The 17,944-nt window shown below is 52.6% G+C and overlaps 2 protein-coding genes across 17 annotated transcripts in view; one reads left to right on the top strand and one right to left on the bottom strand.

Annotated features, from left to right (window-relative positions):
* TRAF7 (TNF receptor associated factor 7) overlaps positions 1 to 12,749 on the top strand; it is a 55,925-nt gene extending 43,176 nt beyond the window's left edge. For all 8 annotated transcript variants that reach the window (XM_072599508.1, XM_072599499.1, XM_072599495.1 and 5 more), the window contains 14 exons: positions 512 to 695; positions 1,061 to 1,195; positions 2,035 to 2,252; positions 2,703 to 2,776; positions 3,200 to 3,248; positions 3,450 to 3,577; positions 5,160 to 5,242; positions 5,863 to 5,902; positions 6,663 to 6,779; positions 9,833 to 9,955; positions 10,784 to 10,903; positions 11,225 to 11,356; positions 11,479 to 11,598; positions 11,994 to 12,749. In XM_072599508.1, the coding sequence (XP_072455609.1) occupies positions 512 to 695; positions 1,061 to 1,195; positions 2,035 to 2,252; positions 2,703 to 2,776; positions 3,200 to 3,248; positions 3,450 to 3,577; positions 5,160 to 5,242; positions 5,863 to 5,902; positions 6,663 to 6,779; positions 9,833 to 9,955; positions 10,784 to 10,903; positions 11,225 to 11,356; positions 11,479 to 11,598; positions 11,994 to 12,008 (1,538 nt within the window). In that variant the 3' untranslated portion in view covers positions 12,009 to 12,749. The remainder of the gene's footprint in view (positions 1 to 511; positions 696 to 1,060; positions 1,196 to 2,034; positions 2,253 to 2,702; positions 2,777 to 3,199; positions 3,249 to 3,449; positions 3,578 to 5,159; positions 5,243 to 5,862; positions 5,903 to 6,662; positions 6,780 to 9,832; positions 9,956 to 10,783; positions 10,904 to 11,224; positions 11,357 to 11,478; positions 11,599 to 11,993) is intronic.
* The window catches only part of CASKIN1 (CASK interacting protein 1), a 31,709-nt gene continuing 21,796 nt past the window's right edge, over positions 8,032 to 17,944 (bottom strand). For 4 of the 9 annotated variants that reach the window (XM_072599483.1, XM_072599491.1, XM_072599492.1 and 1 more), the window contains 2 exons: positions 16,823 to 17,225; positions 13,287 to 16,425 (listed from right to left, as the gene is read on the bottom strand). In XM_072599483.1, coding sequence (XP_072455584.1) covers positions 16,329 to 16,425; positions 16,823 to 17,225 — 500 coding nt within the window. In that variant the 3' untranslated portion in view covers positions 13,287 to 16,328. Of the gene's footprint in view, positions 11,754 to 13,286; positions 16,426 to 16,822; positions 17,226 to 17,944 lie in introns of those variants that run through there. The other 5 variants (XM_072599486.1, XM_072599485.1, XM_072599489.1 and 2 more) reach the window with 5 other exon arrangements.

Below are 17,944 nucleotides of genomic sequence, written 5' to 3'. Positions count from 1 at the left end.
GTATCTGGGGCAAGGTTTGAACTCAGGTCTTCTTGAATTCAAATCCAGCACTCTGTTTATTGTAGCACCAAACTTTTCACCTATATTCTCCTTCAGATAAGGATGTGGGGTGATTTAATAGAAAATTGTTCCCTGGAGACTGAAAGTTCTCAAAGGAGTCCCCTTGTAGCCACTATACCCCCTGCTTCTCTGAAGCACATTAACGGGCTGGACCATGAGCAGGTGGGATGGGAAGGAAGTTTTTTCCCCACAGAGCTTTTCCCTCGCTCCAGTCCTCAGTCCCTGACTAGCCTCTCTACCAGTTCCCTGGAAGGGAAGGGCCTTGTCTGACCAGGGAGGCTCGGGTCTTGGCTTCCTGGGAGCTTCAAAGCCCTCACCATGACAGGGGAAGAAGGATGATAAGCACAAGCACAAAGCATGTTAATACTGTTGTCACGAGTTCCCATTTGTGGAGCCCTTCTTAGGATACAGAGCCCTCTCCTTACTTGCCCCATCTCACCCTCTCCTTCAGAGAAGTGCCCTGTGGACAACGCCAAGCTGACTGTGGTGGTGAACAACATCGCTGTGGCTGAGCAGATTGGCGAGCTCTTCATTCACTGCAAGCATGGCTGCCGTGCTGTAGGCAGCGGAAAGCCCGCCACCTTTGAGGTAGACCCCCGTGGCTGCCCCTTCACCATCAAACTCAGCTCCAGGAAGTAAGTGGACGTTACTGGGAGCAGCTCTTTCCTGTGGGCGCATGCTGAGACCCATGCCAGCTCCAGCCTTTCCTTTTTGGGGTCCTCTCCCTGGTGGGCCTAGACCAGGGGTCAGAGGGTAGCACTTGAGGAACTAGAAGGCCTCAAGTGGCCTTGAGGCCACAGGTTTTCCCACTCCTGGCCTAGCCCCTTCACAGCCAGCCTATCCCCACTTGTCACTACACTTGTACCTCTCTCTAGTTCCAGCTGGTGACCCAGTTTTCAGGAGGGGTTTCTAATTCATGGTTTGGGGCCAAGGCCTAGGGAGGTGAGGCTTTTTCCAGGTCAAGTCCCTGGGTTCAAATTCTTGCCATGTTTTTGAGCAGAGACCATGAAGGCAGCTGTGACTACCGGCCTGTGAGATGCCCCAACAACCCCAGCTGCCCCCCTCTGCTGAAAATGAACCTGGAGGCACACCTCAAAGAATGTGAACACATCAAGTGTCCTCACTCCAAATATGGGTGAGTGACCTTGGCCAGGCCCCAGGCAGGGGCCTGCATAAAGGGGCTGCAGCAGCCTGCCTGGCGGGTGGGGGGACCACCCTGGCTGGGCCTCTGGCTTCCTCAGGAAGGCCTGAAAGAAGCTGCTGCTTATGACGATGACTGGGAAAGGGCACCAAAACCCATCCTCTGATCAGTGCAACGATAAGAAGCCTGTCCTTGAGGGAGGTCTAAATTCATAGGTCGTAATAATGGTAGTAGTACTAACAGCTGACATTTTCATACTAATTTAATATTTAAAATGCACTTTACCCAGGCCATCTCATTTGATCCTTACAACAACTCCTTGGGAAGTTATCATCCCCATTTTACAGAGGAGGAAACTTAGACTGAGGGTTAAGTGACTTGCCCAGGCTCACACAGCTAGTAAGTGACTTTGGTGGGATTTGAACTCAGGACTTTCTGAGTTCACTATGATACCTAACTACAGAGGTTTGCCCTCAGACCCGACGGTGAGTGCATCCTGGTTGGATGCTTTGCAAGCCATTGGGGGAGCATTTGAAGCCTAAACAGGGTAGGAGCCACTTAGAGCATGTTCTTCACTCTAGATGCCAGCACTGCCAGCATCCAGATGGCCAACACAGGCCTTCTCCATGCCCCTAGGGAAGGAAGCTAAAGAAGAGATTCTGAGAGCTAGTAGAAGGTGGGGTCAATGGGTAATACAGACCCCTGGGAATATTGGTAGCTCCAAGTACCAACTGGAGCCCTTGGTGTGATGGGGAGGACTATGTGCATCCAGCTTATATTTATCCATAGACAACATGGGATCTGGGCCCAGCCATGCCTTTTTCTTCCTCCAGCTGTACATTCATAGGAAATCAGGACACCTATGAAACTCACCTGGAGACCTGTAAGTTTGAAGGCCTGAAGGAGTTCTTACAACAGACAGATGACCGTTTCCATGAAATGCATGTGGCCCTGGCACAGAAAGATCAAGAAATTGCCTTCCTCCGATCAATGCTAGGGAAACTGTCAGAGAAGATTGACCAGCTGGAGAAGAACCTGGAGCTCAAATTCGGTATGGGAGTGAAGTCCAGTCCTCAGCAGCCCCCTTCCCTTCACCTGCCTGCCCTACAGAGGAAAGGAGATTCTAGTAGTATTGAATCCTGGCCAGAATTAAGCCTCATCTGCCACAGAAGCCAGGAGCATTTCCTGAGAACTCCTCCTAGGTCAGCAGAGAGGCTTTGGGGAATGATGGGGAGGTCTCTTGTCTCCTCAGTCCCAGGGCCAAACACAGAGTTAGAGAGAAAAATCGTATGCTCCAATTTCGAGCATCCTTGGTGGGGAAATAGAGTTAGTGAGTAAGCTCAGCATGACCTGCACCCAAGGTTGCCCTAACTCAAGCAATGTCCACTGACCCAGGTGATGACTCACCCTCCCTGGAAGATGGGCACCTTCTTCCTCTTGCCTTAAGCAGAGACCACCTTTGCTCTAATCCTGACTATACCTTCTGACTCCTTCCTTCTAGATGTGTTGGATGAGAACCAGAGCAAACTGAGTGAAGACCTCATGGAGTTCCGACGGGATGCATCCATGTTGAATGTAAGCCTCTGGTCTTTGGGACCACTCTGTTGTCTGTAGCTCCTAGAGACCTGGGATTCTAGGGAGACTCCAGCTTGGGATAGAGCTTGAACTTTACTTTCTTTGGGGCTAAATGATAAACTGGGATCTCTAGCAATAGGGGGGAGTGGACCTCGGCACCCCATTGCCCCCCACACCCACACATGATGTGCACACACACGATGGTGTACACTTAGCAGGAGCCAAATAATGTGCAATCCTTCCCCATCCCCACACAGTAGGACTTTTTATAGGGCATTGGTTGGATAGAGCCTTGTCTTTGTGAACTTACTAGATATTAGTCATAAGGCTAGCCTTTGTCTGAAACTGACCCTCAGGCCCTGGTGCCATGCCAGTGAGGGGAAAAGAACAGGAATTGTGACTCTCCCTGCCCATATTTTTCAGGATGAGCTGTCTCATATCAATGCCCGCTTAAACATGGGAATCCTAGGATGTAAGTATTCCATTCACCCTCCATCTGCCTTTTATCCAGAAGGGTTCAGAGCTTTCTGATGTTTGCAAGGGTCCCTGTTTGTTGAGGTTTGGTGCGGGCTTAGCGGGGAACAGGGCAGAGCTCAATGCCAATGTGAACCTGCACCCTGGGCTAGGGACCAGCTGCTGGCTCTCAGCCTCACAGCTCTTCTTTGCTTCTCAGCCTATGACCCCCAGCAGATCTTCAAGTGCAAAGGGACCTTTGTGGGCCACCAGGGCCCTGTGTGGTGTCTCTGTGTCTACTCCATGGGGGACCTGCTTTTCAGCGGTTCGTCGGACAAAACCATTAAGGTAGGCTGGGAGCCCTGAAACGTGAGCATGCGTCCCCAGGGCACAAATTTCAGGTCTAGCTATGGTGTTATATTGTTCTATGTTCTTCTGCCGCTCTGGGTTTACACCTCTGAACTCTGGGCATTTTGGCAGCTGGACTCCCCATTTTTCCCTGTGCTCCAGGGTGATGGGGGGCAGAGTATCATTATTTCCTCCTCTGGCCTCCAAATGCTGCCTTTTCCAGAGTCTGTTTGACTGAACCTGTTGCTCTGACAGTAGCTCACACACAAGTTTATCAGCCTCTGGCAGCCTTGAAGGTGATGAACCCATCAGGGGTCAGAGAGCTTTGGGAACAGGACTTGCCTGAGCCATCAGGGAAAGGATTTTGTTTTGCAGACTCTTCTTAAATAATGGCCATGCTGGTCTCATCTACTGTTTCCCCCACACTGATTTGGGAGACTGTGAGCATACCCTGTACAGTCTTTAGGAGGGAGAAGAGAACGCTGGAGTTCCCAAGGTACCACTGATCTGTCTGGAGACCCCAGATGAAGCAGGAGATGGCAGCTTCTGATCACCCACAGCCTGTTGATAAGGAAATAGAAAGCTCTTGGGGCCATTCCGCTCTAACCAGAGCCTCCCATGCCAGCATCTGCTGCCCTACTGGGCAGCCCTTGTGGCCGGGCCCAGAGCCCTTCCTCTCTCCTTCCCTCATGAGAGCCTTTCTGTTCCCTGAAGGAAGGACTGAGAAGTCTCAGGCAGGTCCCAAGCATATTGCATTCTCCATGCTTCCTGCCCTCACCTCCTCAGTGCGGATGCTTCTTTCTATAACCCCTCATCACAGAGGCCTTCAAACTCGGCTCCACTTCTGAAGAGTCGGTGGGCACCTACATTTCCAGTGAGTGCCAGTGCAGGGTCTGTACTTGGAAAACTTCAGGAGGGGCTTTTCCAGGAGCCCTTGAATCCTGGGGATCATAGATCAAGAGTCCAAAGAGAACTGAGACCAAGCTGGTTCAACTCCTTCACAGAGTTCACAGAGAGATCCAGGGACTTGGCTAAGGCCTTTTAGGCTGTAGTCTGTAAATTGCCTGGGTAGGATTTGAACCCAGAGTCCCTGACTCTTGGGACAACGAGGTGGCACAGTGGTTAGAGTGCCAGGCTTGGAGTCAGGGAGACTCATCTTTCTGAGCTTGAATGTGGCTTCAGGTATTTATTAGCTGTGTGATCCTGGGTAGGTAGCTTAACCATGTCTGCCTCAGTTTCCTCATCTACATAAAATGAGCTAGAGAAGGAAATGGCAAACCACTCCAGTATCTTTGCCAGGAAAAGCCCAAACAGGGTAACGGAGAATCGGACATGACTGAAACAACTCAGTAACAACCCCTGGTTCTTCTGCTCAGTCAGCTTTTCCACACCACAATGCCTCATCTCTCCAGGGGGCAGTTGCTTTCTTTGCTAGGGGGAGGACCCTAGGGCTTGTTGTCAAGAGCGAGAGGAAACAGCTGCAAGCGGGCAGGCCCTCCTTGGATTCCTGCTTCCTCTCAGGCCTGGTGTCAGTGTGGCTGCCCAGGCCAGCTCTGTGACAGAGCCTTGTCTTTACTGTTAGGTGTGGGACACCTGCACGACCTACAAATGCCAGAAGACGCTGGAAGGGCATGATGGCATCGTGCTGGCACTCTGTATCCAGGGGTGAGTGTAGAGGAGGGGTGGCCCTCAGCAGACCTTTGCTTTTGTGATGGCACACACACAACTACTTCTTCACATGCAGAATGGCATGTGTAGTCTAAGGGGTGAGGGACAGGTGCTTAGCAGCAGGGGCACTCAGAGGATGGAGGTGCAGCCTTTGGTAGCCCTCCAAGGAAGTTCAGGGTCACCAAGGCCAGGCATGGGTACAGCCATGGGACAGGTGAACGTGGGTAGAGGGTAAGGGGTCCAGGATGTGTTTTGTTTAGGGGCTTAGCAAGCCACTCAGGACCAGACGCTGCCAAGATAGCAGCTTTGCTGCTTGTAGACTGCAGATTTATTCAGTGCTAATGTGCACAGTAATTACTTCGCAGCTCATATTTGCAGAATGCTTTCCAGACATTCATCAGTGCACAGCACAGGGGACAGGGATGGGGATGATGGGCAGGGGCACTCCTGTTATTCAGATGAGAAAACCAAACCCAAGGCTTGGGGAAGTTGCTTGGGTTCTGGCATCTGATGCTGACCATAGCCTTTGAGTCCAAAGATGGGAGCGGCACTTGAGAACTGTGTACCAGCTGGAGGCCTCTTCTGTGTCACTGCAGCTCTTCCCTTTAATTCTCCAGGTGCAAGCTCTACAGTGGATCTGCAGACTGTACCATCATTGTGAGTGTGGCAGAAGAGAGGGCTGGGGAGGCTGGATGTGAGTAGGGAAGGGACTGGACATCCTGCTCTCCAGAGCACATCTTGCAGAGATGGCAGTGGCATCCCAGGTTCCCAAGTCACTCTGCTTCAGGGCAGGTGTAGGAGGGATACTTAGATCCAGAAAGAGTTGAGAACCCTTGTCACAGCCTGAGCTGCAGGGACCTTCAAGGAGAGAGTCTGTATCTCTGCCTCCAGACCTACTCTTCTGAGAGGGCTGTTTCAGTAAGGCATCAGGTCTTCTTTCCTTACCTTTGTTTGCCTTATTAACCTAAGGGTCCAGGCCCACTGCACTCCCTGAGAGAGAAAGCAGTGATACTCCTCCCAGCACATATTGCCTTCTCACCTTTTCTAACACTGACTGGAGCTTCAGCCAGGACCGAGTATCATAAGCCCCTGCTTATTTCAGATCATGGAAAACCAATTCACCCTGGGCTCACTGATAAGCTGGAGCAAGTTTAAAAACCTATACTCGGTCTCCATCCCTAGCCACAGAACCCAGAGTTGAGAAGGAACTAGATCTCCTGGAGCAAGGAACTCTAGATTGGAGATGGGTTTTTTCTGGGCCTCAACTCTCAGATTCACTGAGCCTGAAGGAACAGGACCTGGCTGAGCCTACTTCACTGCACATTTGCCACCTGGGGAAAACAGGAAGCTGGAAGCCCCGTACTGAGATACCCTGCAGAGCACTGAATCACAGGCAGCTCATGTGTCTCTTCTCTAGGTCTGGGACATTCAGAACCTGCAGAAGGTCAACACTATCCGAGCTCATGACAATCCTGTTTGCACTTTGGTCTCCTCACATAACATGCTCTTCAGTGGCTCCCTCAAAGCCATCAAGGTACAGAGAGAGTTAGAGATGAGTGTCCCTCAGGGCCCTGCCAAACATGAACTACCACCCCCCTTTCCCTCCCCCACAGGGGTTGTGCCTGGTGTGAACTCTGTATAACTTAAGGGGCTGGAGGAAAGAGTATTGTGGACTCAAAGTGCCTAGGTCAGGGAATGTGAGACCGGCCATCGGTCACTAAGGAAGTGGGTAGTGGTGCGCAGTGTGTGCGCAGTGTGGGGATGGGTGCCGCAGAAGTTACTGGGAGGGGTGAGGGGAGGAGCTCGATTTCATCAGAGAGAGGAGTCTGCCTATGGGGAAGAGGGTCTGCAGGGGTTTGGGCAGCTCGCCACAAGTGGAGGGCCTGGTTAGAATGCTAGGGAGATGATAGCACAGTTAAGCCAGGACATTGTGCCAGCTTCTGTGGCTCCGTTCGAGTTGTCTTCAGCCGAAGGCCCTGTGCTGGAGAGCTCAGCAGTTCTGTGCTCTGTATACTTGTTGTATTCGATTGTATTTCCCTTAAGTGCTAGTAGAGTCCTTTGGAAAAAAAAGCATCTTCTGTTTGAAGTGAGCTCTCATCAGAAAGGCCTGATAGTGGTGGGGAGAGACACAAGGGTCTGGCCTTCCTTAATCTTTGGGGGTGAAGGGAGCCCTAACTGGGATTGAGTTGTCCAGTCTTCTTTATGCTTAGGGTTTGCTTTCCTTATTGGGCTAGTGGGTGTGTGTGTATACACATGTGTACACACATACATAGTGGTACCTGCAGAGGTACCCACTGCATACCCCACACTGTGTGGCTCTGACACGACGAACCATTATCTACACATCTAGGCTTCCTCAATGGCCTCCTCTGGCATGTGGATTTCTGCAAGGCCCAGACCATGGGGTACATATGCCTTGTCCCCTAGGGCTGTACTTTCTCTTATCAGCCTCAGCCCACTTGGCTCTCCTACAGAGGGGGAGGCAGGATGGCCAGTTGTTTGCTCGGCCTCAGAGGACTTTGTAACTGCTCTTCAGGTTTCAGCAGAAGTTGTAGGCTACTTCTGGAACCTCTGGAGAGGACCATCTTGTAAGCTTGGGTCTTTAAATTTAATGTTCCAGGTTAGCCTAGTCTTACAAAATACTGACTTATTTTTCTCTCCCTCTGGCCTCTGGACCTCCATAGTACTCTGAAGCTTCAGTTGCCCAACATGACAGCAGGACACTCACTTATATAATACACAGAAATATACACATATGGATGTATTACTTGAGTATGAAAAAGCAATGAACTAACAAGATTTTATTAATTACCTTATGTGCCAGGCACATGGGGCAGGTAAATGGTGCAGTAAATAGAGTGCCAGGGTCTGAGTTCAAATCTGGCTTCAGGTGCTAGCTGTGTGACCCTGAGCAAGTCACTTAATCCTCTTTGCCTCCATTTCCTCATCTGTATAATGAGCTGGAGAAGGAAATGGCAAACCACTCCAGTATCTTTGCCAAGAGAGGGTTAGACAGGACTGAAACAGCTAAGCAACGACAATGTGCCAGGCAGTTGTGCTGAGCACTCGGGATATAAAGAAGGAAGTGAAAACATTCTGCCCTCAGGGAGCTTATGTTCCAAGCAGGGAGACAGCATGTGCACACATATAAATACAGACCAAGTGAAGACAGGGTAGTTTTGAAAGGAAGAACATGAGCAGCTGGGGGTTTCAAGGAAAATAGAGGCTCCATTAGAGTCCCAGGGGATGAGAGAGCATTCTAAAGAATGGAGGCAGCCAGCGAAAAGGCACATAGAGGACAGAGAGAGAGAAGGCGCTTGTCAAGAGCTTTCTATGCCAAGCAGAGCTGCTTACATGTGACCCGAAGAGGGATAAGGAGTCGTGGGGGGATACGGTCAGACCCACTCTTAATGGCGGTGTGGAGGAGGCCTGAACCAAGAGATAGTTAGAGGAGATACCCACGAGAGATGCTGGATGATACATGTGAGGAAAATATAAAGATATGACAGTGGATTGGCTGTGTAAGGTGAGTTTGAGAAACTCAGGTTTATAACTGAGGTTGTATTTTCCTTGCTTTTTCAAAGAGGGGACAGGGCAGAGAGACAGGTAGGTGTCAGGGAAAGAAGGCAGATCTTCATTTGAAAAAAAATTTTAATTTGATTTTTTTAAATATCCAAAACGCAGTTGGTGACACAGTATTGGAGCTCGAGAGAGACTGAGGCTGAACAAATAACTGTAGGATTCATGTACACTGAACCCATGGAAGCTTATGAATTCAGCAAGGGAGAGAGTGTGGAGATAAGAGAAGGCCTAGGACACAGCCTTGGGAGTGTTTCCACAATTAGAGGATATGATAAAAATGATGATTCAGCAAAAGAAACCAAGAAATAGTGATGAGGCGTGGAGGAGAGCCCAGAGAAAGCAATGTCACATGAGCCCAGAGAGGAGAGCCTTCTACAAGGGAAGGTAGCCAGCGTGCCAGGAAGGCCGAGATCACCCATGGGTCACTTGGGAGAGAACATTTTCACTTGAGTGATGAGATTGGGGGCTGGACAGGAAAAGGAGTTAGAAGAGAATGAGAAAAGAAGTGGAAGCAGCAAATGGAGATAGTTTTGGAAAAGGTTAAAAAGGAAAGGTACATAGACTGCTAGCCAGAGGGGAAGGAGGAGGGAGTGTTTGCAGGCAGCAGGGAAGAAACCCGGAGAGAGGATATTGGAGGGATGATAGTGGAGGGATTATGCCAGGGAAGGCCAGCAGGACTGGGGTCAGGGGCCTTTCAGGTGAAGACCCACCTCTTCATCGAGGTCTGGACTAAAGGGACGAGTCCGGGAGGATGTTGAGGGACTGAGATGAGGCAGGGAGAAAAGAGCTTTCAGCACAGAGCCTCGGTAAAGTATGAGACGAAGTGTTCAGGTGAGCCCGGCTGGAGAAGATCTGAGGGAAGAGAAAGGTGGAACAGCCCTCAGGAGGGGGCTGGAGAATCAGCACAGGCAGCTCCTGGTGGACATTCACCTGCCTTAAACCTCCTGGAGCTTGCAAGCAGGTTGCTCTGGGCCCCTGATCACCAGCTGCTGTGTTTACTTGCAGGTCTGGGACATTGTGGGCACAGAGCTGAAACTCAAGAAGGAGCTCACAGGCCTCAATCACTGGGTACGGGCCCTGGTGGCCTCTCAGAATTACCTATACAGTGGCTCCTACCAGACAATCAAGGTACTGGCACCAGAAGGCCAGAGACCAGGAACTGCCTAAAGCAGGGACCTGGCCTGACCTAACTAAACTTCCCTCCCCTTCCTAGCCCTGAGAGATGCTCTGGAAGCAGTCCATTTGTGATACTGTGGAGATGTAGCAGGGCCTGTCTCCATGGCAACGCTTGGCTACCACCTCCTGTGCCAACCACAGATTTCAGCTTCCAGCAGAGGGGAGGCCAGGGGCAGGCTGGGGAGTGGGTGTCTGTCTTATCCCTGGCAGCTGCCTTCTGTGCGGCACTGGATAGGATATAGTTTCTACAGGGGAAACCCCAGCAGCAGAAGATGGCACAGCAAGTGGCCTGTTTGGTATTTGGAGACAGAAATCAAATAACTGGATGTACCCAAGATTATCTGTCTCTGTTATCTTAGGACTGTCCCTATCTGAGGGAAATGGAGGCTCCAGCAGGGAGACTGAAGGCTAGCCCCAAGGGTACCCCTGGAAACCCCAATAGGAGAGTTGTGCAGCAGCGGCTGCTGCCCTAATCACACTCCTAGCAACTTCCAGCCCTGTGCTACACCAGAAATAGAGAGGAAGAGGCAGAGCCTGAACAGATTTTGGCAGCTCTCCTTCCCCCACAGCCAGCCAGCTCTCTTCCCTGGGCTTCCCCCATGCCCTGGGATTGTATGTGTAGAGAGGTGGGCCTAGAAATCCCTCCCTGATGAACAGGACAGGGCTTTTTCTCAGACATGTTCAGTGTCTGAGAAGTAGTTAAGGAAAGAAAGGGAGCTGGGAAAGAACCACACTTCCACACCCCCGAATGGAGGCCTTACCACTTTCACTTGGCCACAGATCTGGGACATCCGAAATCTCGAGTGTATCCATGTGCTACAGACGTCGGGGGGCAGTGTCTACTCCATCGCAGTGACAAATCACCACATTGTCTGCGGGACCTATGAGAACCTCATCCATGTAAGAGAGAGGGAGCCCCTAGCCATTCTTTGTCTGACCCAGCCCACCCACTCAGCTGCCTTGCTTTCTTAGGCACAGGGTTGATTCTAGGGCTTCTGATTGGGGTCAGCCTGGGGAGTACCCAGGTAGAAAGTGCTGTTTCTGCTCATTCGACTTCTTTGCCTGCACCTACTTCTGCGTTTTTGCCTCTCTTTACTTGTGGTCACCTACCTTTCTAATTTGTCTCTGTCTGCCTGTCTGGCAGACACTGTGTCTGCTTGTCCAGCCACTTCGGGATGCTCATCACCCTGCCCCATTCTTATGCCTCATTTTCTTCCCCAGGTTTGGGATATTGAATCTAAAGAGCAGGTGCGGACATTAACGGGCCATGTGGGGACAGTGTATGCCCTGGCAGTCATCTCAACCCCGGACCAGACCAAAGTCTTCAGCGCCTCCTATGATCGGTCACTCAGGGTATGTGTCTTGGGCTTGGTAGCTGGAAGCCTCTAAGAGTGCCTCCAGTAGGAGGGGGCTTGGTCCCTGGTACCAGGCTTAATCTGTGCTTGGTAAGAGCTCTCCCTCACCCCCCTCCTCAGGTCTGGAGCATGGACAATATGATCTGCACACAGACTCTCCTTCGACACCAGGGCAGTGTCACGGCTCTAGCTGTCTCCCGGGGTCGCCTTTTCTCCGGAGCTGTAGACAGCACTGTCAAGGTGAGTGGCTAAGAACACATCCTTGTTCATACCTTCTCACTGGTCCACCAGGAACAGAGTTGGGTTGCCCATTTGGTTAGGAAGTCATGGCCTAGAGGACTTCTCCAACCCCAGTCTGACACAAGGTCCTCTTTCTTTTTTCCTCAGAGAAAAACCTAGAGCAGGGTGAGAGTGATGCAATCTCTACTCAGGGCCATCGCAGTCAGGGCAAAACATCTCATGTCTCCCCATTTTTGACTGGGATATTCCCAGCCTCTCCCGCTATGAAGTCTCAGTGATACTTGGTGGATAGGCTTCCCTAGTAATAGGCAGGTTGGATCATTCATCAAAGATGTCTGAAATGGGCCCAGGACTAAGAGCTAGTTTGGATCATTCTGAAACCTTTTCTTTCACAGGTTTGGACGTGTTAATGGGAGAATCCAGGCCAGTCCTCCCCCTGGGAACCACCAGATCCTTGCCCTGTGTTGTGCCATCCCATGGCCAGAGCCTTGGAGGGAATCCCCAGGAATGGTTGCCACATAAGTCAGCCAAGCAGCTGCTCCCTGAACTTTTGCCCCAAAGCTGCTGCCCCAGGTACTGGGCACCCTCCTGGGCAGTGCAGGTACCTCAGCCCTCCTGCTCTGCCCATCCCATCCTAGCCACAGGATGGAACATGAAATGGACCCCTGACGGACTCCTCCACAGACTTACACACATGCACATGCTCATGATAGACCCAGCACTCAGCCAGCTCCTCAGAGCCCCTGGCAGAGCAGCCTGGGGGGTATGGGGGAGGGCAGCCCCAGCCCAGAAGTCCAATCACTCCTGAAGAAGAAGGCACACTCCCTTCCCTTTGCAGATGGTAAGAGATGCTCCCCCGGCATTCGGGGCCTGCTGGTTGGGCCACGCACACAGACACTCCTTTCCTCCTGCCCACTGCTGCCAAGACCCTCCTATCAGAGGGCAGGTTTTTGGGGATGCTTATCCAGGGTCCCCAGGTACGATGCTCAAGGCCCACACCAGTCCTCCATGCACACTCCCCCGTATCATGGAAACCCTCATCAGGCCAGGGACTGGCCTTGGGTACATTTTTACTCACATTTTTTACGGTTTTTAGACTGTATATAGATTTGAATATTTCCTCATTGACAATAAAATCTAAATGGAGGGTGGCATGAGTCTGAGTTCCTGGGGCCTGGGCATGGCTAGGCTGGGTCTGCTGAGTGGGGAGGAGAGATCTGCGCACACGTGTATAGTCACACAAGTACATGGGATAAAATACCCAGAGAACACCAGGCTCTTGGTCCGTCAGAAGCAGGGTGCAAGATGTGGTCTGACTGCCCCAGCTCAGCGGCCCCATGTGCTAGCTCCAGAGCCCTGACCTGTATTCTCTCCAGGCCTTTGGGGGTCCACCATCGCAGAAGAGAATGAGATATCCCCTCACTCCCCCAGCACGGTTGAGAGAAGAAACCATGAGTAGCTTCCCCAGCAACCTTTCCACATTTGATCCTCCTACGTCGCCTGAGCCTACACGGAAAAACCATGCTGACCTCTCCCCCAAATGACAAGTGAAGGTACCTCAGTATCTCCAAAATGAGTCATCATCATGGTGGGAGCATCACTTCCACATTCATGCTGTTTCTAATACCCAGATACCATACCCTCTGTGGGTCCCCACTCCCCACCTTCTCCAAAAAACTGGCCAGCACTTCCATTTTCTGACATTTATTGAGAGCCGATGGCAGGAAGCGCAGACGGCTGCATAGACCACTCACCATCCCACAGGGCCAGGCATACAGATCCTAGAAAGTCCAGTCTGTCCAGGGCCCGGTTCCCTCAGACACACACTGACCAGACGCACAGATGGATTGCCTGGGTGCTGTGAACCTCATCCACCATGGCAATGACAAGGCCATGATGTCCTCTTGGTGTGCCAGGGGGGACCTTGGTCTGGTGCTTTGGATGTTTGCTGCCCAGCCTCAGACTTGAAGGTGCAAACCAAAAGCCCCGTGGGAAGGGGGCATCAACAGTCACTGGGGAGATGGCAGCGCGCACACATACACACGCACACGCACACGCACACACACACACAGCGTGGGGAGCACCAAGGGAGATGAACAGCTGGAACAATGTAGTACAACACAGAATCTGGACCAAACGACCAGCACGGAGCACACCATGTCTGTCCACCTGTCTCCCCAGCCCAGAGGCCTTTGGGGCTCACACACACAGTCACCTTCACAACAGCTAGTTTCAGACTTTTAAAAAATTTGTGTTTAAGAAATGTCAAAAGTTGTGCCCAACACATCTGGATCAGCAAACACAACAGTGGAGACCAGTTGGTACATTTTGAGAGTGAGGAAAAAGGGGTCTCTGGGAGGGTGGAAGGGAAAGGAGGAGAAAAAGAATGACCACACATTTTTCAGATCATGAGCAAAAGCGTCATAAGAACTTGGAGTGGGGTCTGCACTGGCCGCTTGTGGCAGGAACAGCCACTGGTGCATTCTGGAGGGTCACTCATGTCCACACACACACACACACACACACACCCCACACAGATGGCCAAAACACATGAAATTCTATACCAACACACACTCCATCTGCCCTGCACAGCCAAACCCGCATGTGCTAACATAGAAGGATACACCAACACACACTCCATCCTCTTACACACATGCATACACATCCTAGCACACAAGCCCCACTCTGTGTGACATATCCACACTTCATCAGCCCCACTCATCCACACCCACAGCTACCCTCAAACCAGCCAGGCAGACACCACACGAACAGCCTGCCTCAGCGTGTGTTCCCTCCACACACAGTCACACTCCCCAGGGCCGCAGCCACACTCAAGAGGAGAAGGGAAGCCCCTAGTGCCCGAAGGTCTCTGTGGTGTGGTGCCAGGGGACGCAGCCCGTCAGCAAACAAGGCACATCCTTCTAGTTCTTCAAACGCAGAGAAAGAGATGAAGAAAGACGAGCAGCAGGCATGGGATGGAGACTTGGCGGAGCCCCCAGGCACACTGATCCCACCCTCCTGAAGGATGGGAAGCCTCCTGTTTGTGCTACTGGAAAAGTGGTCTGGCCACTGAGGGACAGACAGACAGACAGACAGACATAAGACAGGTGGCCTTCGCCTCCAACAGCTTTTGTCTCAAACTAAAATCCAGTTTTCTCTTGGTTGGTAAATGGTTTTCTATAGAATCAATAATATTTCTTTCTTTAAATATATATTTGTTAAAGTTAAAGTTTTTACCCTTTTGGATCTCTGGGAAAATCTGCCTCAGCTCATTTTCAATAAATTAATATTCTTCTATAGCTTATTATCTGGTCTATGCCTCTCCCTCTGGGGGTAGGGGTAGAGGTGGGGTCATTGGGAGCACACTGACCCAGGGTCAGTCTGCGGGCAGGGAGCCTTGGGAGGAGCTGTCTCTGCAGACTCACCCCAGGACCAGGCTACTACGACTGGTCTCTTTGTGCTGTGATGGGGCCAGGATGAGGGGCTGGGACCGAGGCACCACCACCCCCAACCCCAGAAAGAAGGTTAAGCTAGGGGAGGCAGTCCCTCTTTCCCCTAGCCAGAATCCCCAATCATAAGCAGTTCCTGTGCTGTACCTCTGGTTCTCAGGCCTGTGCTCTGCGGCTGATTGGGAGTAAAGGGAGGGGAGGGGGCCTGGGCCTGCCTGTGCGGGGCACTCCCCCACCCTCCAGTGGTCCAGGGAGCCTAGGACCAGCCCAGCCCACAAGCCTTCTTGTCTCCTACTGTCTCCACCTCCAGCCAGACCCACTTAGCCTTGCTGCCCCTTGGGCACCGACACCAGCAGCCGTCCCCTGAGAATCCAGGCCTTGGTCCTACCTTTAACAACACCAGCCACCCTTAGGGGCCTGACATAAGACCAAAGCCCCCCAGATGAGGCCTGGGGGCTTGTGCCCAGGGACTGAACCCCTCCACCTCTCCCTGTAGTAGTGGAGATAGAGGGCACATCCTGGACAGATTGATGGGGACCATGGGAGGGGGAGGAGGAGGGAAGAAGAGCTAACCCAGCTGTCATTATTGCGTCGTGGAGGGGAGCAGTTGAAGCAAGAGGAAAGCAGCCCAGGGCCGCTAGGAGGCGGTCACCGGCAGCAGCACCAGTGACCAGAAAGCCCTTGGACAGGGTGGGCCAACCTTGGACCCCAGCCTCCTGCTCTGCTCATGGCCCCCCGAAATGTTGTGCTTGTGATCAGGGGGGGCATGGAAGGGCAAGGAGTGGGGTCCCCTTTCAAGGGCACTGCTCTCTCAGTCCCAATCTCCCTACCCCAACATCCCAACCACCAGCTACCAGTGCTCAAACACCCACCACCATCTGATCAGCTAGGCCCTGGGGCAGGGGAAGGGGTGACCCTCTCAGTCTCCTCCCACCCACCCCCAGGAATACTCCAGCCCCCAAGGACTCTGAGTCCCTGCCCCCCAACCTCTCCACCTGCTCCACACCCTCATCCAGCCCAAGTCCCTGCCTGGAGGCTGGGTCAGTGCCAGGCAGAGGTCAAGGACGGAGCGAGGAGGCAGCAGCAGCAAGGGGCCAGATGGGGAGGGGGTTCCACCAAGGAGGCCATCCCCCCAGAAAGCACCCCCCCAGCCTGCAGCACAAAGAAGGCGGCCAAATGGATGGCCGGCTTGGAGCCCAATCCTGAGGTAAAGTTCTGTGTGTGGAGCCCGGGGTGGGGCAAGGGGGGGGAGTCCTGAGGTTGGCTGGGCACCTGATGGGCTCACTCCAACATGGCATCCAACTGGTCAGCCAGGTCATCAAACATGCTGCCAATGTCATCCAGGATGCTGACTGTACTCTTGGACTCAACTGCCGAACTGAAATGAAGAGACAGAGACTGGGGGTGATGACTGAGGAGACAGTGGGCAATGGGAGGGGAAGGGGAGTTGCAGATTTAGAACCAGAAGGGACCCCCCGCAAGATCATCCAGTCCCAATGCCTTCATTTTATAGATGATGGAAATGAGTCCCAGAGAGGGTGATGACATACAAAGTCACATAGGTAAAAGACAGAGCTGGGATTTGAATTCAGGCCCAATTACTGACCAAGAGAATGTTAAGCAGGGGACCGTGCATAAGGGGACAGTGATGGGGAGAAGGGGAGCAGGCAGTGACAGAGGGAAGGGGGACTGGAGGAACAGTGACCCAGGGGACTGTGGGAGAAAAGAAGGGACAGTAAGCGGGGAGACAGTGACCTGGCAGGTACAGCACATACTCAGCTGCCTGCCCGTTCTCTTGCTTAATCTTCTCCTCCACAGCCTGCAGGGCAGCAGCCAGGGAGGCGCTGGTCTCCTCCAGCTTCTGGTGAGCGCTGTCACTGGCACTGCCATCTCCGGGGGGCATGACCATGGCGGCCCGAGGTGGCTTGATGGGCACCTGCTGGGGGGGCACACCTGGCGATGGGGGCTTGGCAGGGCTGGCACAGAGGGAGGGTGGTGTGCTGGCTGGCTTACTGGTAGCGGCAGCAGCAGGTGCCTGGCGGGCTGGGGAGGGTGTGGGCGTGGGGCTGGCACTCACAGACTGCAGTCCCAGAGGGGCCTTGACTGGTTTGGGTGCTGTGGGCGGGGGTGGTGGTTTGGGAGACACCGGTGGGGGCGTTGCATGGGCCCGCTTCACCTCTGTTGGGGGGAGAGAGAGCATTTTACCACCCATGCCATCCTCAAATCTTCTAGATCCTCTTTGGTGAAAAAACCAACCAGCTCTGGCCAGCAGGGACACATAACTTTCCCATTCCCTCGACAGTACCCACCCTGAGTCAGGAGCCTTGGAGGAGCTGGGTCCCACTAAACAAAAAGAATTCTGAGTGTCTTAACCTAAAGGGCAAGGCAGAATCCCCATGGTGATCACCTCCTGGGGCGAGCCTAGGAGGCAATCCCGTCTAGGCCTAGGGTGGGTTAGAAGAGCACAGAAGTATCTGATTCAGTGACTCTAGCTCCCTCTTCTTCTTTGAGTGGTGGACATGTTCCGTGGAGAGGAAGGCAGCCCAAGAGCTCTAGGCTCCTGACCCTGTGGCCGCAGAGTTTAAAAATGGAAATCTGGAAAGTAGGAGCCAGTGCCTAAGCAGCATGACGTATACATGCAATGTCCATGTGTGTGTACAAACAGGTCACTGCCTGTGTGGGGACCCGGGGGTATGGCATGATGCCTCTCAGCGTCCAGGTGTGTGGACATGTCAGGAAATGCCTCATTTGCACAGAAGGTGTGGACTAGGTGTGGCACCTTGTGGTGGTCCTTGTGCAGAATGCAGATTCCACTGGATTGGGAGTCCCAAGTTTGGGCTCCTGCTACTTAGTCCCTGTACGACTTAACCCCTCTGAGCCTCAATGTTGTCCTCATC

The sequence above is a fragment of the Notamacropus eugenii genome, chromosome 1 (assembly GCF_028372415.1).
Source record: "Notamacropus eugenii isolate mMacEug1 chromosome 1, mMacEug1.pri_v2, whole genome shotgun sequence".
Lineage (NCBI taxonomy): Eukaryota > Metazoa > Chordata > Mammalia > Diprotodontia > Macropodidae > Notamacropus > Notamacropus eugenii.
This window is presented reverse-complemented; position numbering and strand designations above follow the sequence as displayed.